The sequence below is a fragment of the Ictalurus furcatus genome, chromosome 1 (genome assembly GCF_023375685.1).
Source record: "Ictalurus furcatus strain D&B chromosome 1, Billie_1.0, whole genome shotgun sequence".
NCBI classification, from domain to species: Eukaryota; Metazoa; Chordata; class Actinopteri; order Siluriformes; family Ictaluridae; genus Ictalurus; species Ictalurus furcatus.
This window is the reverse complement of record NC_071255.1, coordinates 4,805,368-4,825,884: the sequence shown is the minus strand read 5'-3', so window position 1 is coordinate 4,825,884 and position 20,517 is coordinate 4,805,368. Positions and strand designations below refer to the sequence as shown.

Here is a 20,517-nt window from a genome sequence, read left to right as displayed (position 1 = left end):
GAGAGACAGAATAACAACAAGAAAATCCAGAAAAACGCATGTCAAAAATGTTATAAATTGATTTGCATTTTAATGAGGGAAATATGTATTTGACCCCTCTGCAAAACATGACTTAGTACTTGGTGGCAAAACCCTTGTTGGCAATCACAGAGGTCAGACGTTTCTTGTAGTTGGCCACCAGGTTTGCACACATCTCAGGAGGGATTTTGTCCCACTCCTCTTTGCAGATCTTCTCCAAGTCATTAAGGTTTCGAGGCTGTCATAAAAATACTCTGCTGTCATGTTTATCAAACAATTGCAAACACAAAACAGGTTTAGCAATATATATATGTTTGTTAAATATATGTGCCACAATTTTTGGCACCCTTATGAATTCATATGAGACAAAATATTTGAAATATATTCCCACTGATATTTAAAAAATAATAATAATAATAATTAGTAGACATGGGTGTCTAGGAACAGGAAATTGTTCAACCATGACTTCCTGTTTCACAGGGATATAAATATGAGGTAACACACAGGCCAAAAACCTTTAGTCAATCATAGCAATAGTGCAAGACCAAGGAATATAGCTGTGATGTGCAGCAAAAGGTTGTTGAGCATCACAAGATGAGAAGTGTCTATAAGAAAATAGCACAAGCATTGAAAATGCCCATTTCCATCATCAGGGCAATAATTACGACGTTCCAGTCAACTGGAAATGTTATGAACCAACCTGGAATTGGCCGCGTGTCTATATTGTCTCAACGCACTGTGAAGAGGATGGTTTGAGTGATCAAAAAATCACCAAGGATCACACCTGGAAAATTGCAGAAGTTTGTTGCATCTTGAGGTCAGAAAGTCTCCAAAACTACAATCTGAAGTCACCTACATCACCACAAGTTGTTTGGAAGGGTTTAAAGATAAAAGCCTCTACTCTTATCCAAAGACAAAAAACGTGAGCATCTTCAGTTTGCCAGACACTACTGGAACTTCAAATGGGATTGAGTTCTATGGTCAGATGAGACCAAAATAGAGCTTTTTGGCAATAAACACCAGACGTGGTTTTGGAGCACACAGACAGGTAGCCATATGGAAAATTACCTCATGCCCACGGTTAAATATGGAGGTATGGACTTCGAAATGTGAAGGATCTGGAGAGATTCTATATGGAGGAATGGTCTCAGATCCCTTGCCAAGTATTCTCCAACTTCATCAGGCATTAAATGGTCTGCACTTATACAGCGCTTTTATCCAAAGGATTATAGGAGATTATAGGCATTATAGTAGAAGACTCAGAGCTGTTATCTTGGCAAAGGGAGGTAGCACAAAGTATTGACTAAAAGGGTGCCAATGATTGTTGCACACATATATTTAACAAAGATATATTTTTGATAAACATATTTTGTTTGATATCCATGAGAGCAGAGTATTTTTGTGAATCTTTGAAAAAAGATCAAAAGGTTAAACAATAAAAACAACTTTTCACAGCCTAATTGCTCATATTTACCAACGGTGCTAATGTTAGTGGAGGGCACTACTGCACTGGATACCAATGCACAACATGAGTACTTGTTAATACTTTATTTGAAGGGTCTCTGTTTTGGAGCTTCATAAAACCTTCAGTTATACAACTCATTTATACAGCAATCACGTATGTAAGGTTTATGTGATCTTGTGAGATGACCTACAATTTGTATGTAGTATAAGTTTGTCTTTACTATCTTATTTACTCTTATATACCATTGCTTTTCATGTCATTAAACTAAAATGGAAATAAAGTTGCATTTATAACAGTTATGAAGCACTAATGTACACCTTTTACAACTTTACTTATTTATGAAACTCATGTCAGACATATTTAGTGATTTTTCATGTCCTTAAACTAAAATAGTAATTAATTTTCATTTATATAACTCTGTTATAAAGCAGTGATGTACAGCTCTTATAACATCGCTTATTTAAGAAGCCCACATTTCAGCTAAATTAAATATGAACTTCATAGATGTCTCAAAGCTTCAAGAATGTGATGATAGTAAAAATTAAATGTCTTGATAGTATGCAGTGGAATGAAAATTGCAATTAAGGCCAATATACTACACAAAAATGTCTTGTGCAATGCATATGAGTGTGTTATAGGCCTATAGTTCTTATGTATATATATTGCAAATTTTCTCATGCATGACTTTAGATTCTGATTTGGATGTCTCAGAAGTTTCATATTTCTTTTTCACAGTACCGAGCAACGACCTTGCCTGCTTTCAAGTATTACGTCACCTGTGCCTGCTTGATCTTCTTCTGCATCTTCATAGTTCAAATTCTCGTCTTGCCAAAGTGAGTCCCCCCTTTTTTTTTCAGAACAGAGTGTATGAATGCATCAGGTAATATACAGTATCTTTAACAAGTTGGGTCAAATTACAGTTTCATATTATCATAGTTCACAGTAACTTTTTATTTATGGGTAGTGTACATAAGGTTACATAAACCCATCATGACTAACCAAGTGACATAAACTTACATAAGTAATCTAGTCTAAAGTAGGTCAGCAATGAAACTACCGTAACAACCTTATTTCAACAAAAATATGTGGGATTAAGGTGTTATGTCAGCGTTATAAGTGGATTATAAAGGGTTATTCCAACAGGCAGCAGCTGACAAAGACGGCTTTGGTTCATTTTTATGTCAAGTAACATATTAGTATAAACACATTTAACACAAAGGTTCTGTTTGACTTACAGTAAGCTTGTGTCTGGTTGACGTAGGGGCTGATCTACATTAGAATGTCATGACAGCTTACTTCATAACTCAGTGGCCTTTTGGAGTCATTTTATAGTGATTGTGAGTTAATAGGAAAGTTCAACAAAGTCCAATCCACTAAAAAATGATCTGCAATGTCTCCTGAACTCAACGCTTAGAAGTAACATTGCTTTATAATGCTTTGTAACAGTTACATGGTAAAAGTTTTAACACTGGCAATCATGACCCTGTAATAAGGTGAGATGAGTTTTATTTTGCCGTTGATAAAAGTTTAATGAATACCTATGGCAATGTAATGACAGTCACATTATTAACATTACAGCAAAATTACACATGGCTGCAATGTCAGCTGCTATAACATTTTTAAGTAGGTCAGCAATGAAAGTGTATAACAACCTTTTCAAAAAAAATCTGTGGTGTTAAGGTGTTATGTCTACTTTATAAATGGCTTTAACAGACCTGTCAGACTAAGACTTTATAAAAGTTTATGTAGTTTTATGTCATTTGTCATGAAGGTCTTATGCAGCCTTACAAACAATACCCTTAATTTAACTTTCGGTTAAGTTTCTGCACCAAAAACAGAGGTAATTTTCTTAATTTATTTTAGTATTGAAATGGTTTGTAATGAATTGCAGGACTGCTGTATTGGGAATCTCATTCGGGATTGCCTTCCTAATCCTCTCCATGATTCTGCTCATCTGCTTTGTTGGCCATCTCTTGGTAAGACAGAGCAGATTTTATTTTTATATCAGGGTCTGAAAATCAGACTAACAATCTTAACCTCTTCTTCACCTGGGTGACTGTTATTAAATATATGAACTGGTAGTTACAGTTACATTTATGTGAACTGCTTAGTTCACTTGTGATGAACTGTAAGCCTGTGAGTCCATGTTTATATCCAAAAACCTATCGCAAAGAAGATTGGAATTCCAAATTCATTGGAATAGAAATGAGCAAGAAAGGTGCCGTTTTATATGAAGAGCACTAACCCTAACTTTATTACAGTATAACACTGCGTAACTATCTATATCTGTTTAATTCTTTCTTTTTTTTTTAAAACTTAAATACAAAACCTAAACTATAGAAACACTGGGGTAAAAAATCCAGAGATGTCAGTACTGTGAGGCTCTGAAAGTTACTCAACCTCAGCTACATCACTACAGTTCATAAATGGTTTCAACTACTGTAAAGACGTGTTTTCCTGGGACTATCCCCCTTGCACAGTTATTTTTATTTTAGATTATTTTAGATATTTTTGTACCTGCTTGTGCTATTTTCAATTTTTTTTTCTCAATTTCCCAGAATATAAACAAACTAGTAGCTTGCTAAAGCAGTCTTTGTTTGTTCTACAACATTACGTTACATTCCCACAAGCTTCATATCCGACCGTTACGTTTTCCTGAAAGTAAGAAACCTCCAACTCGCGCAACTTGTTTATTGTGTCTGAATAGTGCACTTTTCTGTTTTTCTATCCGTTTATAACACAGTATCTGTTCAATCTGAATGACGTAATAATGTATTCGTATTCGGTTACACACCTATTATACACATGGCACCATTTAATAAAAGCATAATACACAATTTAAATCAATTTTATTTGTAAATACATTATTTCAAGTGAGATAAATGTATTAGCTGTAATTCTGTCAAATTTAAATCTGAAACACAATCACTTTGACACATTAATATTATTGTAATAGATGCAGTCAGTTTATTTATTACATTCAGACAAGGCCTGGTCTAGATCAACGCTATGCTTCCAGTATAAAAAAGATGAATAACCCTGTTACGCTCAACAAAAACGTCTGACCTGGCAATGTCACAAACATAGTGCTGGATGTATTATTCCTGCTGTCCATGTTTTTCATGCTTGAAAGCATACCAGCATGTCAGCATTGACCTTATAGGCAATTTACTCAAGGTTGACACCTGTGTTTGTATCAATGCTAGCAAAGAGAAGAGTATCGGATAAGTGGTACAGTAAATGGATGGATCTATAGGCATAGACATTTCAATTTAGTGAATTGACAGGCATCCGGCGGGACTTATGAAATGGTACAATGACACAGTAGTTTTGTAAAGATTTGGAACATACATTGAGAACATGAAGTAAAGTTGTGTGATGCCATTGTAGCAGTGATAAGAGATACACTACTAATTAAGGGTATGTGGGCGTAGGACTTGGGGAACTCTTCAAAGTGATGAAGCTGAACCTCTTCAAAACCCAAAATCAAATCAAAACCTCCAAATAAGATACAAATACATCCAAAACACAGGAACCCTTGAAGTAGATCTTAGAGTAACAAGCTACTCAAGGTAAACACTTGCCTCGACATGCTGTTATTAGAAAATAATCAACTTTGTGGTGGTAACAGTAATACTACTGCACATCTGGCCACATCGCACCACTCCATTGTTCAGTCTATACAGGATTTCGTGATTGTTGCGGCCAAAAATGCTCAATTTGCTGTGGATTTGTTAAAAAGTTTAGATGCAATTTGTGGAGTTATTCATGCTTTTTTCGGCATAAAACTACTTGAAATTGCAATTGCATGAAATTGTTTTGAAAGAGGATTTTGGCTGAATGTGCGTTGTGATGTCACATGACGCGTCTTGGCCCAAATCTGCAGAAAATCTGCGGTAATTTAGAAAAATTTGCAAACTCGTATGAATATTCCTTGATTTTGCATTAATTTCAGTGATCTGCAAAATTGCACAATCCTGGACGGACCGATTGTTGGTAAATTTCTTATAACAGCCCACCCCGTTGTGTTAAAACAAAACACTGGCCATCATTATTGGTTTATGATGCTGGTGACCTTTTATTTCTGTCAGTAAATTGCAATTAATTTGAAATTACTGATTGACAGATAAATAAAATCTGCTAAAGTAGCATAACATTTCAACCTGGTTGAAAAGGTTATTTTTCATCTTGCTTAAGTCATTTGTTACAGTCGGTTCATTTGACAGCAATATCCTACTGTTAGATTTACTACCGTAAAAAAAAAAAAACCAAAACAAAAAAAAACAGCTCCCAGCACATTATTGTATGTCTCCTAACCATTTATTCAAATATGGGGTAACCATGAAGGATGGATATATTTTAAATTCATGTTCTACCTATAAGTTATGTTCTTATATCCTCTGGCGTGACTTTCTCACTTTATCAAGATTTTCTTGTCATAGTTACAGCTATGATGTAGAAGCATACAATATATTTTACAGATTATGGCGGATTGGTGTAATTGGTAGAGTGTACAGGACCAAAGGGATTACATTCATACATGTTCTTGTACTGTAGACATTTGTGACAAATATAGAAGCACATCAACCTTTTTAGGAATTTCAACTGTTCAACTGTTTTTTTTTTTTGTTTTTTTTAAATTAAAATATAGTGTTGTCTGTCTGACTCTAGCTTTATAATTGCATTAGAAACATTGTAGATGGTTAGAAACTTCACCAAATCAATAATCATGCCTTTTTTTCTTTAAATGTTGTGTTTAATTGGAGCGTCCACCATACAAGTCCATGTGTAAGTTGTTAGTACAGGGACAATAACTTATTACAACAAGCGCATTAATGTAGATCTGTGACTTGACTTGCAGCCGAAATGATAGCCTGGTGCTATAGAAAATTAATCAACACCTTCTGTCCAATCAGAATCAAGACTTAAACAGGTCTAATGCAATTTATCATTGGGGAAAAAAAAGAAAGTTACTGTCTTCAGCAATCCTAAAGCTTTAGGAAATCATACCCAGAAACTAAAACTGTTTAAAATGCTGTTTGAAATGTTTAAAACATGCTAATATATAGTATCTTGTCCTTACATTGCACTATGGGTGCACACCTCGTCGAAGGATTTATAAGATGGAGGGCGTGCAGATAGAATTTTGTCACTCAGAGTTTGAAAATAGCTGGATAATAGTATTCTCATAATCATACATTCATGCTTAAGCTTCTTTGAGTCGAGCAACCTAGCAAGTAAAAGTTGACTCTTAATTGGGTGGGTTGGAGAGGAACAATCCTGAATCGCATCTCTTGTGTTTAATTAGTGGCATAACAAGTTGGGCAGTGTGCTGTTTCTCAAGCATGCTTATTAAAGTATTAGGCCACACCCACTCAGACATGCATTCGATCAGTGTGTTTGGTCGTTTTTATTCAGATTTTCAACATATTCAAAGGCCTTTGAGTTTTTATATGATACTTAAGTTTGGTACAAACATATCTAATTTTTAAGCCAACGTTCCTGGGGAATTTTCATGTTTTTGTTTGATTCTGTTTCAAGGATGTCAGGATGTGTGTGCCAGTATTTGAACAAAAGGAATTGAAATGACATTAAATAGAAAGTTGGATTCATTTGATTCAGTTGCCTCATATATTCACATATAACTTTCTCTCAACCCCCCCCCCGGTCTGTTCAGCATTGCAGTAAGACAGCATCTGCTTCATGGCTCTGGATTCTCCGATCCTCCGTCATCATTGCGAACAAGCCGTGGCCTCGTCTCACTCTGACCATGGCCACCACCACGCTCATCCTCGTCATGGCCATCTTCAACATGGTGCGTCAACATGCCATGCACAATTTTGCTTTTAGTTCTGTTTACTATCTTTAGAAATGTTGTATTTATATATACTTCTCGAAATTCAGGGGATCGCACAATATTAGTAAATTGCTAAATTTGTCACGAAAGTTCACAAAATGGATTTTTTTTGTGTGTGTTTAAAGAAAAACTGCTGTCACATATGCAATCAGACAAAATAAATTAATAATAAAATAGACCTGCTGGTGCTTACGTTTAATCGATATTTGATTTATATATTTTTTATGGCATGTAAACTGAGGAATCTTGGCATAAATGGGCTAGCAAGTGGGGTAATAAGTGTGCCCTGCCTTTCGAAGATAAAAAAGACCTTAATTTAAGGTTTCATTTCTTGGCATCTACGTAAATCGGATTATTTGCTGTAAACAAGTGTATTAAAGTGGATAATTCTGGATATTTGTAGAATCTGTCTAAGTCGTGTCAGTTGCTTACACGGAGTTAAACGGCCTCTAGATCTCTGTTTAGGCTGATATTTTTAGCTGCTTCACTGACACATCAGCAGTAACTGAAAAGGCGCACGTGAAATTCAGTCGCAGGTGTAATAAAAGATGACGAGGTGGATTTATTTCCCCCCCACCAAAAAAAAAAATCCTTTCGGAGGAGAAACTTTAGACTCAAGTGAAAGTACAAATTCTCCAAAAGGACAGGCGACAGAACTGTTCAGTGTTGTGGTGCTTGAATGAAAGAGTCACGTCTTTTCTGTTTAACATGTTTGGTACTCGCAGCACAAAGCACAGCAGAGCATTTCAGACACGAAACACTTGGGAATCATGAATGCGGCTGACTATCCCTATGCGGCTGACTATGCCCCACATCATTGTTATGCCATCAGTCAACCGTAATAGTTTCACAGTTGAGTGCTTGATAGAAATGACCACCAGCTGTCACTGAGGCCTGTGTGAATTTCATCAATATGCAATGCAAACGTTCTTAAGCTAATTTGTTACTTTTATATTGTACAATTATAATGAATATACTGTAAGTTGCCATATTGGAAAGTATATACTTTACGTTTGTCAAGATTTTTTTTTTTTTTTTTTGTATCACAAAATATCACAGAGTTATGAAGTGAAAATGACTACAAAAAACATTTAAGGCGAGGGACTACAATAAAATACAATGCACTATTATAGAAGTATTTTTATTTCATTTAAGTATAAAAATTTTAATAGGAATGAATGTTCATGTATAAGTTGTTAGTACAGGGACAAAATCTTATTACAACAAGCGCATTAATATAGACCTGTGATTTGACTTGCAGCCGAAATGATAGTCAGGGCTGCTGCTATAGAAATTAATCAACACCTTCTGACAAATTTGGGAACCCCTGGTCTAATGCAATTTATCATTAGAAAAAAAAAAGAAAACTACTGTCTTCAGCAATCCTAAAGCTTTAGGAAATCATACCCAGAAACTAAAACTGTTTAAAATGCAGTTTGAAATGTTTAAAACATGCTAATATATAGTATTACACTTCTTTGCCTTTTATATTGTTGACCTTTGCTGACAAGACTTGTGACCTCAAAGGGCGAATATAGTGCAGAGACATCTATGTTATGGTTCATAATGGTAATAAATAAGTTGTAAATAGTCATAAGACCCAGTAATGAAACATTAGCTTGGCCTTCTGTATGGATTATGTTTTCTCCTCCAAGCTCAACTTGGAGTTTGTGTGTGTGTCTGCGGTTCGTCTTCAAACGGCACAGCGCTCAACCTCCAAAAAAATTCAGCATTAAGTGACGCAAAAGTTCCAATCTTTGAAGCAGTTTTCTTAGATTATGTGAATAATATGCAGCATGTATTCAGTACTTTAAGGACATAAAGGCACAATATAGATGATTAAATTTCCCTGGGCACAGTGTGACTTTGACATATACTTTAAAAAATACAACAACAACAAAAAAAGGCATTGCCTGCTTGAAACAACACTTTCAATTTTGCCGTCATATTGAAAACGACCGCACTGTCAGACATACTCTTGATAGAGTAGGTTCATTTTTATTCCATTCTCTTTTCAGTTCTTTCTGCAGGACAACCTGACACCTCATCTCCCAATTTATAATGTATCCAACGAAACGTTACTTCAACCCGATGGCCGTCCGGTAGCTTTCCTGGAGAAGAATAATTTCTACCTTCCTGTGAGTATATTGTGTGAAGAGCAGAAAGAGTCCACTCTGTCCCTGCAGTCAAATAGAGTGTATACAGGGAAAGGCGCAATTAGGACAATGTGAAAGAAGTGAAAGTCAGATCTCATGTTACTAATATCTTGCAATGGACAGAAATAGCTATATGTATACATAAATGTATACATATATGCATACACATACATATACACTAGTGTTGCCAGAGTGAGAACAATCCACCCATTTAGCGCACATTCTGGATTTTTAGCTTCCTTTTATCATATCCAGTCAGGGGTTTCATATATCAAAGAGTGCATAGTACAAGTTGTAAATTTGTGTGCAAAAAACGAACAAACAAACAAAAAAACGCACAAGAAAATTGGTATTTTTCACGTATCCGGACGCACAGCTGTAATCAACAGACGTTGATAAATCCCACATTTTCTAAATCAGGGTGCTTTTACATGGCCACGCTCATTTGCATAAAGAAACACCCACACAACACCATATATGGTAAACAACTTCCCTTTAAAAAGCCCAGTGGCCTGCTCGAGGTGCTGCTTGTTACGGGAGAAGATGAATTTAACTGACAATGGAGCAAGATTCTGTCGCACAGAGTAGAGCAGAACAGAAAATGGTTTATTTGGCACTTTTACAGTAGTTTAATAAATAAGAGTTTTAAAATGTAGTAACAAAATAAAAAGATGTGTGTGTTCTATTTGATGGTAAAAATTCATTTTTGCTGTCTTGTCCACTGTCGGTTTTTGGAAATGTAATGTTTTGCAGTGTGAGAGAGATGTGAATGAAGGTAGAACTGAAGAAACGTTGGACCACGCGTGCCATCGCATCGATCCGAGGAATCATTCCAGCCAATCTATTGGATTTGACGCTTTATCGCAAATCTCAATTCAAATTTCACTTTCCGTTACCATATCACGCACTTAGAAAGAAAAAAAAATTAATAGTTCCCTGTTGCTTATTTAAAACCAGGCTTTTCAGCATTACACCAAAAGTGAATAAAATTCACACTGCACAAAAGCCAATTCACTGAAAGGTATAGGACGCTGGATGTGAACACCGTACATTTGCTTCTTGTAACACTTACTTATTCCTGGCGGCATGTCGATTTTATTTAACTTTAACCTGTGAATTCACAAACCGTGGTCTTCTAAAGTGAGATATGAGCAGCGAGTAGATATAGAAATTAGATAACAGTCCAACCAAATTCAATAGTTTTTTAACCTTCACTGCTAAAAGCTATACATTCCAATATTTGCAAATAAAAAAATCTTTGAAAAAAATTTCTTCAGGGCTAAACGTCATTTATTTTAAAAATGCATTTTACTTAATATTGTTTTCTTAACAATAAATTGTACCGCAAGTAACATTTTATTGACATCAGTAACCGTAATCAAATTACATAGATTTGAAATGTAATGCGTTACATTACTGCTTTACCAGAAAAAGTAATTAGATTATAGTAACACATACTCTGTATATATTGCATTGAAAATAAAGCTTGGGTCCAGACATCTCTGTGGCTGCTGAATAAAGCTACTAAATGGTGGTGTCACTTGTCGTCATCATCATGTAATTATGGATATTTTGGGCCACCTCTTTTAGGCGAAATTTGAAAACAGGCATTAGAAACAAGGCAGCTGCATTTTTCAAGGTCAGAAAGCAATGTAATTGGGCCAACTTTAGTGACTTCTAAATTCGCCTGATGTAATTAGACATCTTACTGGACACATTGCAAATTCCACAACAACAGATCAAAATAACCATTTAAATATAATAATGTAACGAATCAATTGTAACCAGGAATGTAGATTTATTTGGCTTACAGTTGTCTACTTCAAAATGGAGTAATTTTACTTTATTTATCATCTTCATTTCTAATATTACTAGTCGTATTGTGACTGACCCTAGTGCTTTCCTGTCAGTACTTCATCTACAGCTGCATCCTTGGCCTTATCTCCTGCTCCGTGTTCCTGAGGATCAACTACGAGCTGAAGATGCTCATCATGATGATGGCTGTCGTGGCCTACAATGTCATCATCCTCCAGACACATGCCACGTTACTCGACGAATACAGCAAATTCTTATACAAAGACAAGGTCCTAGACAGGTAAGCTATAGCCAGAGCCTTATGCTAAAGCATACTGTGTGTTAAGTGCCAACATTTGTAGCAAGGGAATAAATACCATGTTTTAAAGTTAGCCAGCTGGAAAACTTTGGGCTAGATTTGGGCTGAAATTTGTAGAAATGGAAAACTGGAGAATTTTTCTCCATTATTACCCTGTCAGTTTAGCTCATGCTAGCTAGTTTCTAGTGCTAGAAGTGAGAATTGGAAACATTTATAAATATGATTTAAAATTATTCTCAGATATCCTGTCAGGATGGCTTGTGTAGGCTAATTAACTAGTTTTATCATTGACATTTATGATCATTTATGAATACAATTTTAAAATCCTGTCAGAAATCCTGTGGAGTTAGTTCATGTTAGCTATTTGACTAGTGCTAGCAGGGAAGTTTATGAACATTTTACAGTTATGTTTTAAAATTCCTGCTAGTAATCCTATCAGGGTTGCTTGTTTTAGCTAGTTTTCACAGAGAAGTTTATGAACATATATAATGCTGAAGCCTAACTCCCACTTGGGAATATGGGAATGACCCCATTTTAGCTAGTTGGCTGATGTTAGAGGGGCGGTTTATGAACATTTATTAATATGATTAAAAATAATCCTGTCTGTAATCCTGTCAGGTTCACTTGTTAGTTAGCAGTGTAAATCATCAACTTTATATTCCTCTGAGAAATCCTGGTTAGCTTGTATTAGACCAGACCATAAGACCAGTTGGCTGTTAGCTGGACATTTAAGTGTGTTTTTAAAAAAAATCCTATCAGAAATCCTGCAGTGTCTGAACATTTATGAATCTGATTTCAAATTCAAATTTCAAATTAAAAGGTTAGCTTGTGTATGGTAAAAAAAAATCATTCATTTGTCTAGAAAATGTATATACAGTACCCTCCACTAATATTGGCCTGTGTATTGTTTGCAATTGTTTGATATCCATGAGAGCAGATTATTTTTGTGAATTTTTTTAAACAAAATGTCAAAAGGTTAAACAATAGACAATTTTTCACAGCCTTCTTTGCTCATATTTACCAAGGGTGCCAATATTAATGGAGGACACTGTACAACCTGTATGGACACAGATATTCTGACACACTCTCTATTCTATATACAGACTAACACAGCCATCTTTCTGTGAGTCTTTTTTCGTTGTGTTTCAGTGAAGCACAAATCTATCTATGATCTAAGCTAAGAAAGGTCCAGGAAATGTTCATAAGTCACGATGATCTGATGTAGCTTTTATCATAAAAAAAAAAAACCTGCTGTCTGTCTTTCCAATATCGACCTCTCTGAATGAAGTGGCACTCTAAATTACCTCAGAGCCCGAAATGGATTTGGCATAAGTGTTCATTGAGGATGACTATTGTAGGAAGTCCATTGTAGGATCTATTATTCTTATTACGCAAAGCTTTGAGTCCCTCTTCGTAATGGGCTCTTATTATTAGAGTCCAATGAAGACGGGCTTATTTTTGTTAGACCAACATAAAGACAAGCTTTCCGTCTTCATCAAGGCTGAGCTGTGCTCCAAATGCACTCGAGGACACACATGAATCTTGAGTGCAGATGAAATAATCTTTGTGTTTGGCCATATCGAAATGACGCCCCCAAGGCCAAATCTGCTGTTGTACAGTGCACATCCTCTTCACAGTGACTAAATATGGAATGTTTTTTTTGTTGTTGTTTTTGTTTTAACCAATTTCAAGCTTGAAACACTCTTGTTCTATTGGCTGATATTTTCGGTCATTTCCACAAATAAATACTTGAAATAAGAAAATTATCTGACAACAAAACAAGACAATTTCAAGCTTGAAATCAGTAAAAAATTATATCTAGAAACAGGTTTATGAATTTCATATTTGTTTTATATTATATTTCTCATTATGAGAAATATTACTTTTGCTTGTTTGTTTTGCAGTGTATGTAAGATAGTTTGCAGTCCTTTAAGTATTAACTGGACGCAATCTCTCAAAATACTGCGTAATTATTTTGATAAGTACAACTTTGCAACAAAGTTACAGTGAAATGTCCGTCAAATTCTCTGTAGTAAGCTGGTAAATGTATGGCATAAAGACTGAAGTGCTAATTTGGCAAGTAAAAGATAGTAAAAGAAGTAACATATAAGTGGTAAGTAGAATTATACAGTACTAACGATAAATTTCACTCCAGTATCACATGTTTAAGGAGAAACAACATTGTACTGTAAATTGAAAGTAAGCAAAGAAAAAAAAACATATCTATCATCTGCTGCTTATCCCCTTTTTTCCATTAGTTACTGCAGAACTGTTGTTTTTTTTTATGGCAAAACCACTGAAAGTTGAAAGGCTGTAAATTGTAAAATCCTTACTATAGCCTGAAAGAATACCATCCATTTGTGTCGATCATTTTCGGCAGTAAATGTACCATTCCTCTTCGATTCAAACCAGTCATCTTGTTGAAAGACTGAACCTCCTGACAGAGGAAACCATGACTTAGATTGATTTTTTTTTACCACCAAAATAATAAACCACTACTTTGGAGGTCATTGTTTTGAGTACAAAATGTCACAATCACAAAATGTGTTGATAAAAGAACAACAATGAGCTTTCAGATAGTTCGAGGTCTGTATCTGGACAGAATGTAGCTCAGTCAGGAAAGCAGGTGTGAAGGTTTTTGCTTGCAGGTTGGGCAGAAAGCTTGGCTGCAGTGTTAACACTAATGAACAGTGACGCTCTTTATTAATAAACAGCTGGAAACGACATGGCTCACTGGCCTTTCATGGACCAAAATATGATGTTATTTGTTACAGGGAATCAGCTGCACTTACAGATCTCTCTCTCTCTCTCTCTCTCTCTCTCTCTCTCTCTCTCTATCTCTTTTTGCATTTTCCATATCAAGGCCAGGAGTGCTGAAGGATCTGAAGACCATGGGTTCGGTGTCACTTTTCATATTCTTCGTGACCCTGCTTGTGCTGGCCAGACAGGTGAGAAAATTACTTCTTCTTCTTCTTACTGCTTCTTTTGGATGCTTATAGCTGGGGTTAGATTGTATGACTCTTGAATGGCATTATTTTCATACAGTCTTGCTCTTGTTGACAGCAATTTTTTTTGCATTGTAGCTAAACACCATGTGCACCATCCCATTCAAATTTCTACTGAAATGGTTCCGCCAGTTGAACATTTTAAGAAGAATATATCATTTTGAACTTCTACACACATACATTTCTTAAACACAGGAAGTAATAGAGAGAACAGCTGTTCGGGGGAGGGAGTAGCGTCCTGTTTTACCCACTGGTGTATTTTATTGGTTTGTTGTAAGAAAACCAATAAATGACGACTAAGGTCTCATGATTCATCCAGAAACGTTAAATAAAAATTTATATATACAGTGCCCCCCAGTAATATTAGCACCCTTGGTAAATATGAGCAAAGAAGGCTGTGAAAAATTGTCTTTATTGGTTAACCTTTTTGAACTTTTGTTCAAATATAACAATTTTTATCAAAAAAAACAAAAAACAACTTTGTTAAATATAGTGCAACAATTATTGGAGTCTTCAGGACAGAAGACTTTATTGTGTGTCTTTTTTACCTCGAGAGAGAAAAAACGAGGTATTGGTGAGGGAATGCTTCTATATGTTTATAGCTGGTAAAACGTAATTGATAACAAACTTATTTTGCAGATGTTCCACAACATTAAATGGTCAACATTAAATACCACTTCAGGGTGCTAAGAGTAACTCTGCTTCACATCAGGCCACATCTCACAATTCCATCATTGATTATTTTCCTAGAACAGCTCACCCCATTGTGTTTTATGCCTAATTTAATTTTGGATTTGACAGTCACCCAGTATGGTCATACAATTTCCTCAGTGGTGATGACATAATGTTAGCCTTTAGGCTTCAGATGTTTTGACTCGGCCAGTCAAGTACATCCGACAAACTCCACATTTGCCTCAGCAGTATATTTTCGGTGATTGGTTCGATCCTGATGCAAGTTTGTTTGGTTCTGCCAGTTGTGTCTGTGAGGTGGTATCCTTTGAAACAGCAACATTTCATTTTTTTTTTCTCCACACGTCCTCATTTCATTGCGCAAATTTCACAAATGAAGACATGAAACAAGATATGAAATAAATTCGCATTAGGAGTTAATGTTAACTTTTATCTATTTCCTTACATCATATTTCACAAATAGAACCACATCATTTATGCTTGTTTTTCATCAGATCTGGGTTGAGAAACCTGAACCTGGCTTGATTCATCTTCATTTCATCTCTTCATAAGACAGGCAGTGTTTTTGTTCTGCCATTTTTCTTCCTATTTCCCCTAATTTTTGTTCTGCACCTTTCTTTCAAATGGAACAACAAAAAAAAAGCATACGGCTGGAAAATAGAATAAGAGGCAGAAACAAGTGTAAATGGGTTGAGAGAGTGCTGAATGATGGAAATACACCTCACCTCACAACGTGGAAGTGAGAGTAATGAAGCCAGTCTGAAATGTTAAAAATGTGGTGAAAACAGCACTGGAGCTGTGCTAAACATAGCCATTCCCAAAATAGCACCTCCATCCATCAGGTTGTTCAATAAATTAAGGCCTATTTTGCTATTCCACTTTCCGAGAACACCAAGAGACTTGGTTCCCCTGTGCCTCCATCCTTCCACTACTTTCTCTTCAGGATGATGCATAGCACTGGGGTTTTGGGTGAGAATAGAGTGACTAAAACCTAGAGTGAAACACCGGTACAACCATTTTGGGGTTTTTTTTTTGTTTTTTTTTTACTATGCAGTCACACATAAATCTATATTATAACACTATAAATGCATTAACTTCATCGGAATATAAATGACCTTTGGGGTTTATCAAATAATAAGAAGAAAATATTATGAACAATTGCAGCAGTATGACCAATAGACAGACAGACAGACAGATAGACAGATAGATAGATAGATAGATAGATAGATAGATAGATGCTGTCTTAATGTCAGCTGTCATGTTTAAACATACAGCATTTTTTTTTCAAGAGTAATGACTGTGATGAGCTATGTGTCATAAGTAAGAAATACACTTGACACAATGTTACAGAGAAATCAGAAAAAAGACATAACTTTTGTAGTGGCAGAAAACTTGCTGACTGTTCCTAACCGCTCACACTGGAGACTCCTTCTATAAATGTTAAATAAACAGCCCTTAACAAGAAAACCAATGATTATTGATTGTTAAATAGAAAAAAAAACACCCCATTATTATTAGCTATAGAATATAGATCAATGACATATTAAAAAAATTACAGCCAGAACTAATGTGTGTTGTAATATTTATTTGAAAAAACAAAAGAATCAGAACAAATAAAAAAAATGTATTGAGAATCATGTACAGTATGATTAGAATCTTATCAAATTAAACAGTAACTGAGCTGCACTTTCTAATTGTCTATGAATTTTGATGGTGTGAATTTGATGCAACTTTAAAGTCTAGACTTTGTTGAGCTGTAAATATAAATTTCAGCCAAAAATGCATGACAAAACTTCAATGTCTCATACCCAAGCTTATAATACTACAGATGTAATAATAATACCAAAAGTTAACGCTAATATAGCGAATCCTCCATGCCGAGTTTCTGATGTGGTTAAAAGTGCCTTCAACAAAACTTCAAGTTTTGTTTTGTCATTATTAGCATATTAGCAAGTTTTGCCATAATTAGCATAGATTTAAGCTCAAGCAGGAAGAGAATTTATTTTGTGTGTAAATGCTAAGCCTAATACTTGTCCAACCAAAAAACAAACATTGCTTCCTCTCATGAACAAATAACAAGAGTATGATAAATAAAAAGAAATTTAAAAAAAGGATGGTGTCCTGACATATGACAGATGTCAGGTAGAGCTGAAGCAGCTGAGCAGGCAGAGGAGATTCACATGCCGTACCCTTCCTGAACTCACTCGCAGTCGATAGTTCAGGCTGAACGGTTTGACTTGATTTATTTACTCCCGAGGCAGAGGTTTCTACCTGCACAGATACCGTGTCAGAGAGATTCCACAGGATCATCGCAGAAACATGGTTTTATTTTTGTTACAGGTTTTCTTGACTTAAAAGATTAAAAAGGTTTTTTAAAAAACCATACTGTTGTATCCATAGGACATAAGACTGGCTGCCCCTATTTCTCTATTTGCCCCTTAGGTGTGATTGTGTTTGCTCGCAACCCACCATAAGGGTTGTGTTTTTGGGTCCTGTGTTTCCAAAAATCAGATCCACCATGGCCCTGAATAACCGGATAAGTGGATAAGTGCTCACTCAAAAGAATGAGTGAATGAAACTTTGGGTCTGTCACGTATCGAGGTTGAGCCAGAAGCAAGTGCAGATAATAACATTTATTTAAACAAACATACTATGAGACAAAGACACTAAAACAACTTGGAATAACACTGTGGCATGAAACAAAACACCGAGACACGAACAACAAGAGTCTAGGACAACGAAAGACAAGCAAACAGTGCAGACAAGGACTATATACACACACACACACACACACACACACACACACACACACACACACACACACACACACACACACACACACACACACACACGAGTGCTCATTAACCAAACGTGAGTCAGGTGCAGGTGGTCATGTGACAGCTAGTGCAGTGCAGTGGCTGATGGGAAGTGGAGTCCAGAGTTTCTTGATACATGACAGGGACCAGATTTTACTCAAAGAAGCCCAACAATGCCAATAGTACACCTTGGAAAACTGATAAATCAATTTCAAAGGATTTCCATTTAAAAAAATTTTTTTTTTTTGCTGAGCATTCAGAAAACATAAAACAACCAAGATACTCTCAACCTACTGTAGATGAAAACCTTTTTCCAGTGTAATCAAATTCTCATTGAACGAGCGTGACTCATGTGGATGGAATACGTTCAATTTTCAAATGAATCAAGTCTTAAGTATGAAAGCTAACCCCGCCCCTTGCATTGCCATACACTTGGTATTTGTATCATTTGTAGTGATATGATTCGTGTAAATTGCCAATGTTTAAAAAATAAGATCACGACAAACTTCAAATCAACCGGTACATTCTTTTCATGTGGTAAATGGTCATTTTCACATTGTACAGTAATAACGCGACCTTCGGCAAGGGGGGGGACGGGACTAAAACAAAACACATTGAAACCGCCACAAAAGCATGTAATACTGCTATAAACTAATTTAAAAGTAGAGAAGGCATATGTTTACACTGTTCACAGTTTGGGCAGCCATGTTGATTCGACTTCACTCTGTAAACCGGGTAGGAACTGGTTGGTGAGGAGGCCACCCCCAAATTGATCAGCTGAAATTGGGTAAAATTGCCTAAATTAACATGTAGAAATAAACTAATGGCTTAAGATGTGCTTGATGGTCATACTGTAGCTTTCCTCAACGTATGAATCCAAAGGAGATCAGAATGCCTGATTAGGGCAATAAAACAATTGTGTGCATGGTATGCTGTTATAGGCAAATAAGCAACCATAGGTTCACACCTACAGAGTTACTGTTACCAGCCTGGAGTTGATTCTTTTCCAGTAACAGCACATCCTGTACTATTAGGGTCTACGGTTGGTCATCTGCCATGTCAGTCAAATCACCTTTCTTTGAAAGTAGGTGAGTCTGGATTTATGTTGTGGAACATCTGTATGACAGGTTAGTTCTTGTAATCACGTACGTTATAGCAGCTATTTTTAAAAAAAATGTTAAGCTTGTCTTGTCGTCACGAAACCTTAAAGCACAAACTCCTCTGTCCTGAAGACTTTCCTGTGGGGGAAAACCTAAAGTTAGAGCTTTCACTCTGACTAGAGACTGCTTCCTGAAAACTTCACCACCTCAACAATGATTTGTTTTTTGCTTTGTTTTATCAGTTTATCATTAGCCGTAGACAATGTAGAAACTCTGTCAAGTGAGTGTTCTGTTGTTATAGAAACAACACATTAGAACAAATGCATTAATATCAACCTAGAATTTGCACTACCGTTTTTATAGAAATGTAATCAACACCTTCTGACCAGATTTGAGAATTTAACAGCACTGTGATATAAGTCAAATCTGTGCATTTTTTTTATCTTATAAAGGTTTCATGTTTAGCTTCTGTCGCGTTCTTTTACTTGTTTGTCAGATGTTTCATTAGAATGACATTCAGCTGTCTAACAGCAAAGCGCTTGAGTCTCTTCTCTCACTCTCTCTCTGTGGAACTGCTGTGTTGTCTTGTCAGTAAAAGGAGCTCGGTGACTTCCCGTCTCTTCACCTCTGTGTCCTCCTGTAACAGACTGAATATTACTGTAGGTTGGACTTCCTGTGGAAGAACAAGTTCAAGAAGGAGTGTGAGGAGATTGAGACCATGGAGAACCTCAATCGCGTTTTGCTGGAGAACGTCTTGCCTGCTCATGTGGCAGAACACTTCCTGGCCCGAAACTGGAAGAACGAGGTGGGAGCAACAGGATCCTTCTCAAATGCAATTATGTCACCTAGTACCGTGTGTGTGTGTGTGTGTGTGTGTGTGTGTGTGGGGGGGGGGGGGGTATGTTATATATGTTATGTATAAAAACCATACAAGGAAGGGTTTCATTTAGGAAGACAGAACCCATAACAATCCAAAGAACTTTTGAGGAAGCCCATTTCAAGGGTTTCAACCATTTTCAGGAACAATTCCAATAGTTGCCTTTTCCTTCCGAGCTCACTATCTGAAGAACCGTTGAGGAACCGTATGTTCTAAAACCAGAGCAGATACACCAAATTAAGTTTATAACTCCGGACCTTGAGAAAAGGATCCAAATGTTTCCACACACTTGAACCTGATATTAAACTTTCTTGATCACTTACGTTTGAGTGTAAAAGTTTGCACATCCTTAAGACAGATTGAGATACATCGTCAACTGGTGTATGTTATAATAAATAGTCAAATAAATAAATAAATAAA

General features: G+C 36.0%; 1 protein-coding gene across 2 annotated transcripts in view; it reads left to right on the top strand.

Annotated features, from left to right (window-relative positions):
- The window catches only part of adcy2a (adenylate cyclase 2a), a 221,428-nt gene that overhangs the window by 196,552 nt on the left and 4,359 nt on the right, over positions 1 to 20,517 (top strand). For both annotated transcript variants that reach the window (XM_053621189.1, XM_053621180.1), the window contains exons 14-20: positions 2,219 to 2,316; positions 3,375 to 3,459; positions 7,161 to 7,298; positions 9,359 to 9,478; positions 11,407 to 11,591; positions 14,473 to 14,557; positions 19,867 to 20,025. In XM_053621189.1, coding sequence (XP_053477164.1) covers positions 2,219 to 2,316; positions 3,375 to 3,459; positions 7,161 to 7,298; positions 9,359 to 9,478; positions 11,407 to 11,591; positions 14,473 to 14,557; positions 19,867 to 20,025 — 870 coding nt within the window. The remainder of the gene's footprint in view (positions 1 to 2,218; positions 2,317 to 3,374; positions 3,460 to 7,160; positions 7,299 to 9,358; positions 9,479 to 11,406; positions 11,592 to 14,472; positions 14,558 to 19,866; positions 20,026 to 20,517) is intronic.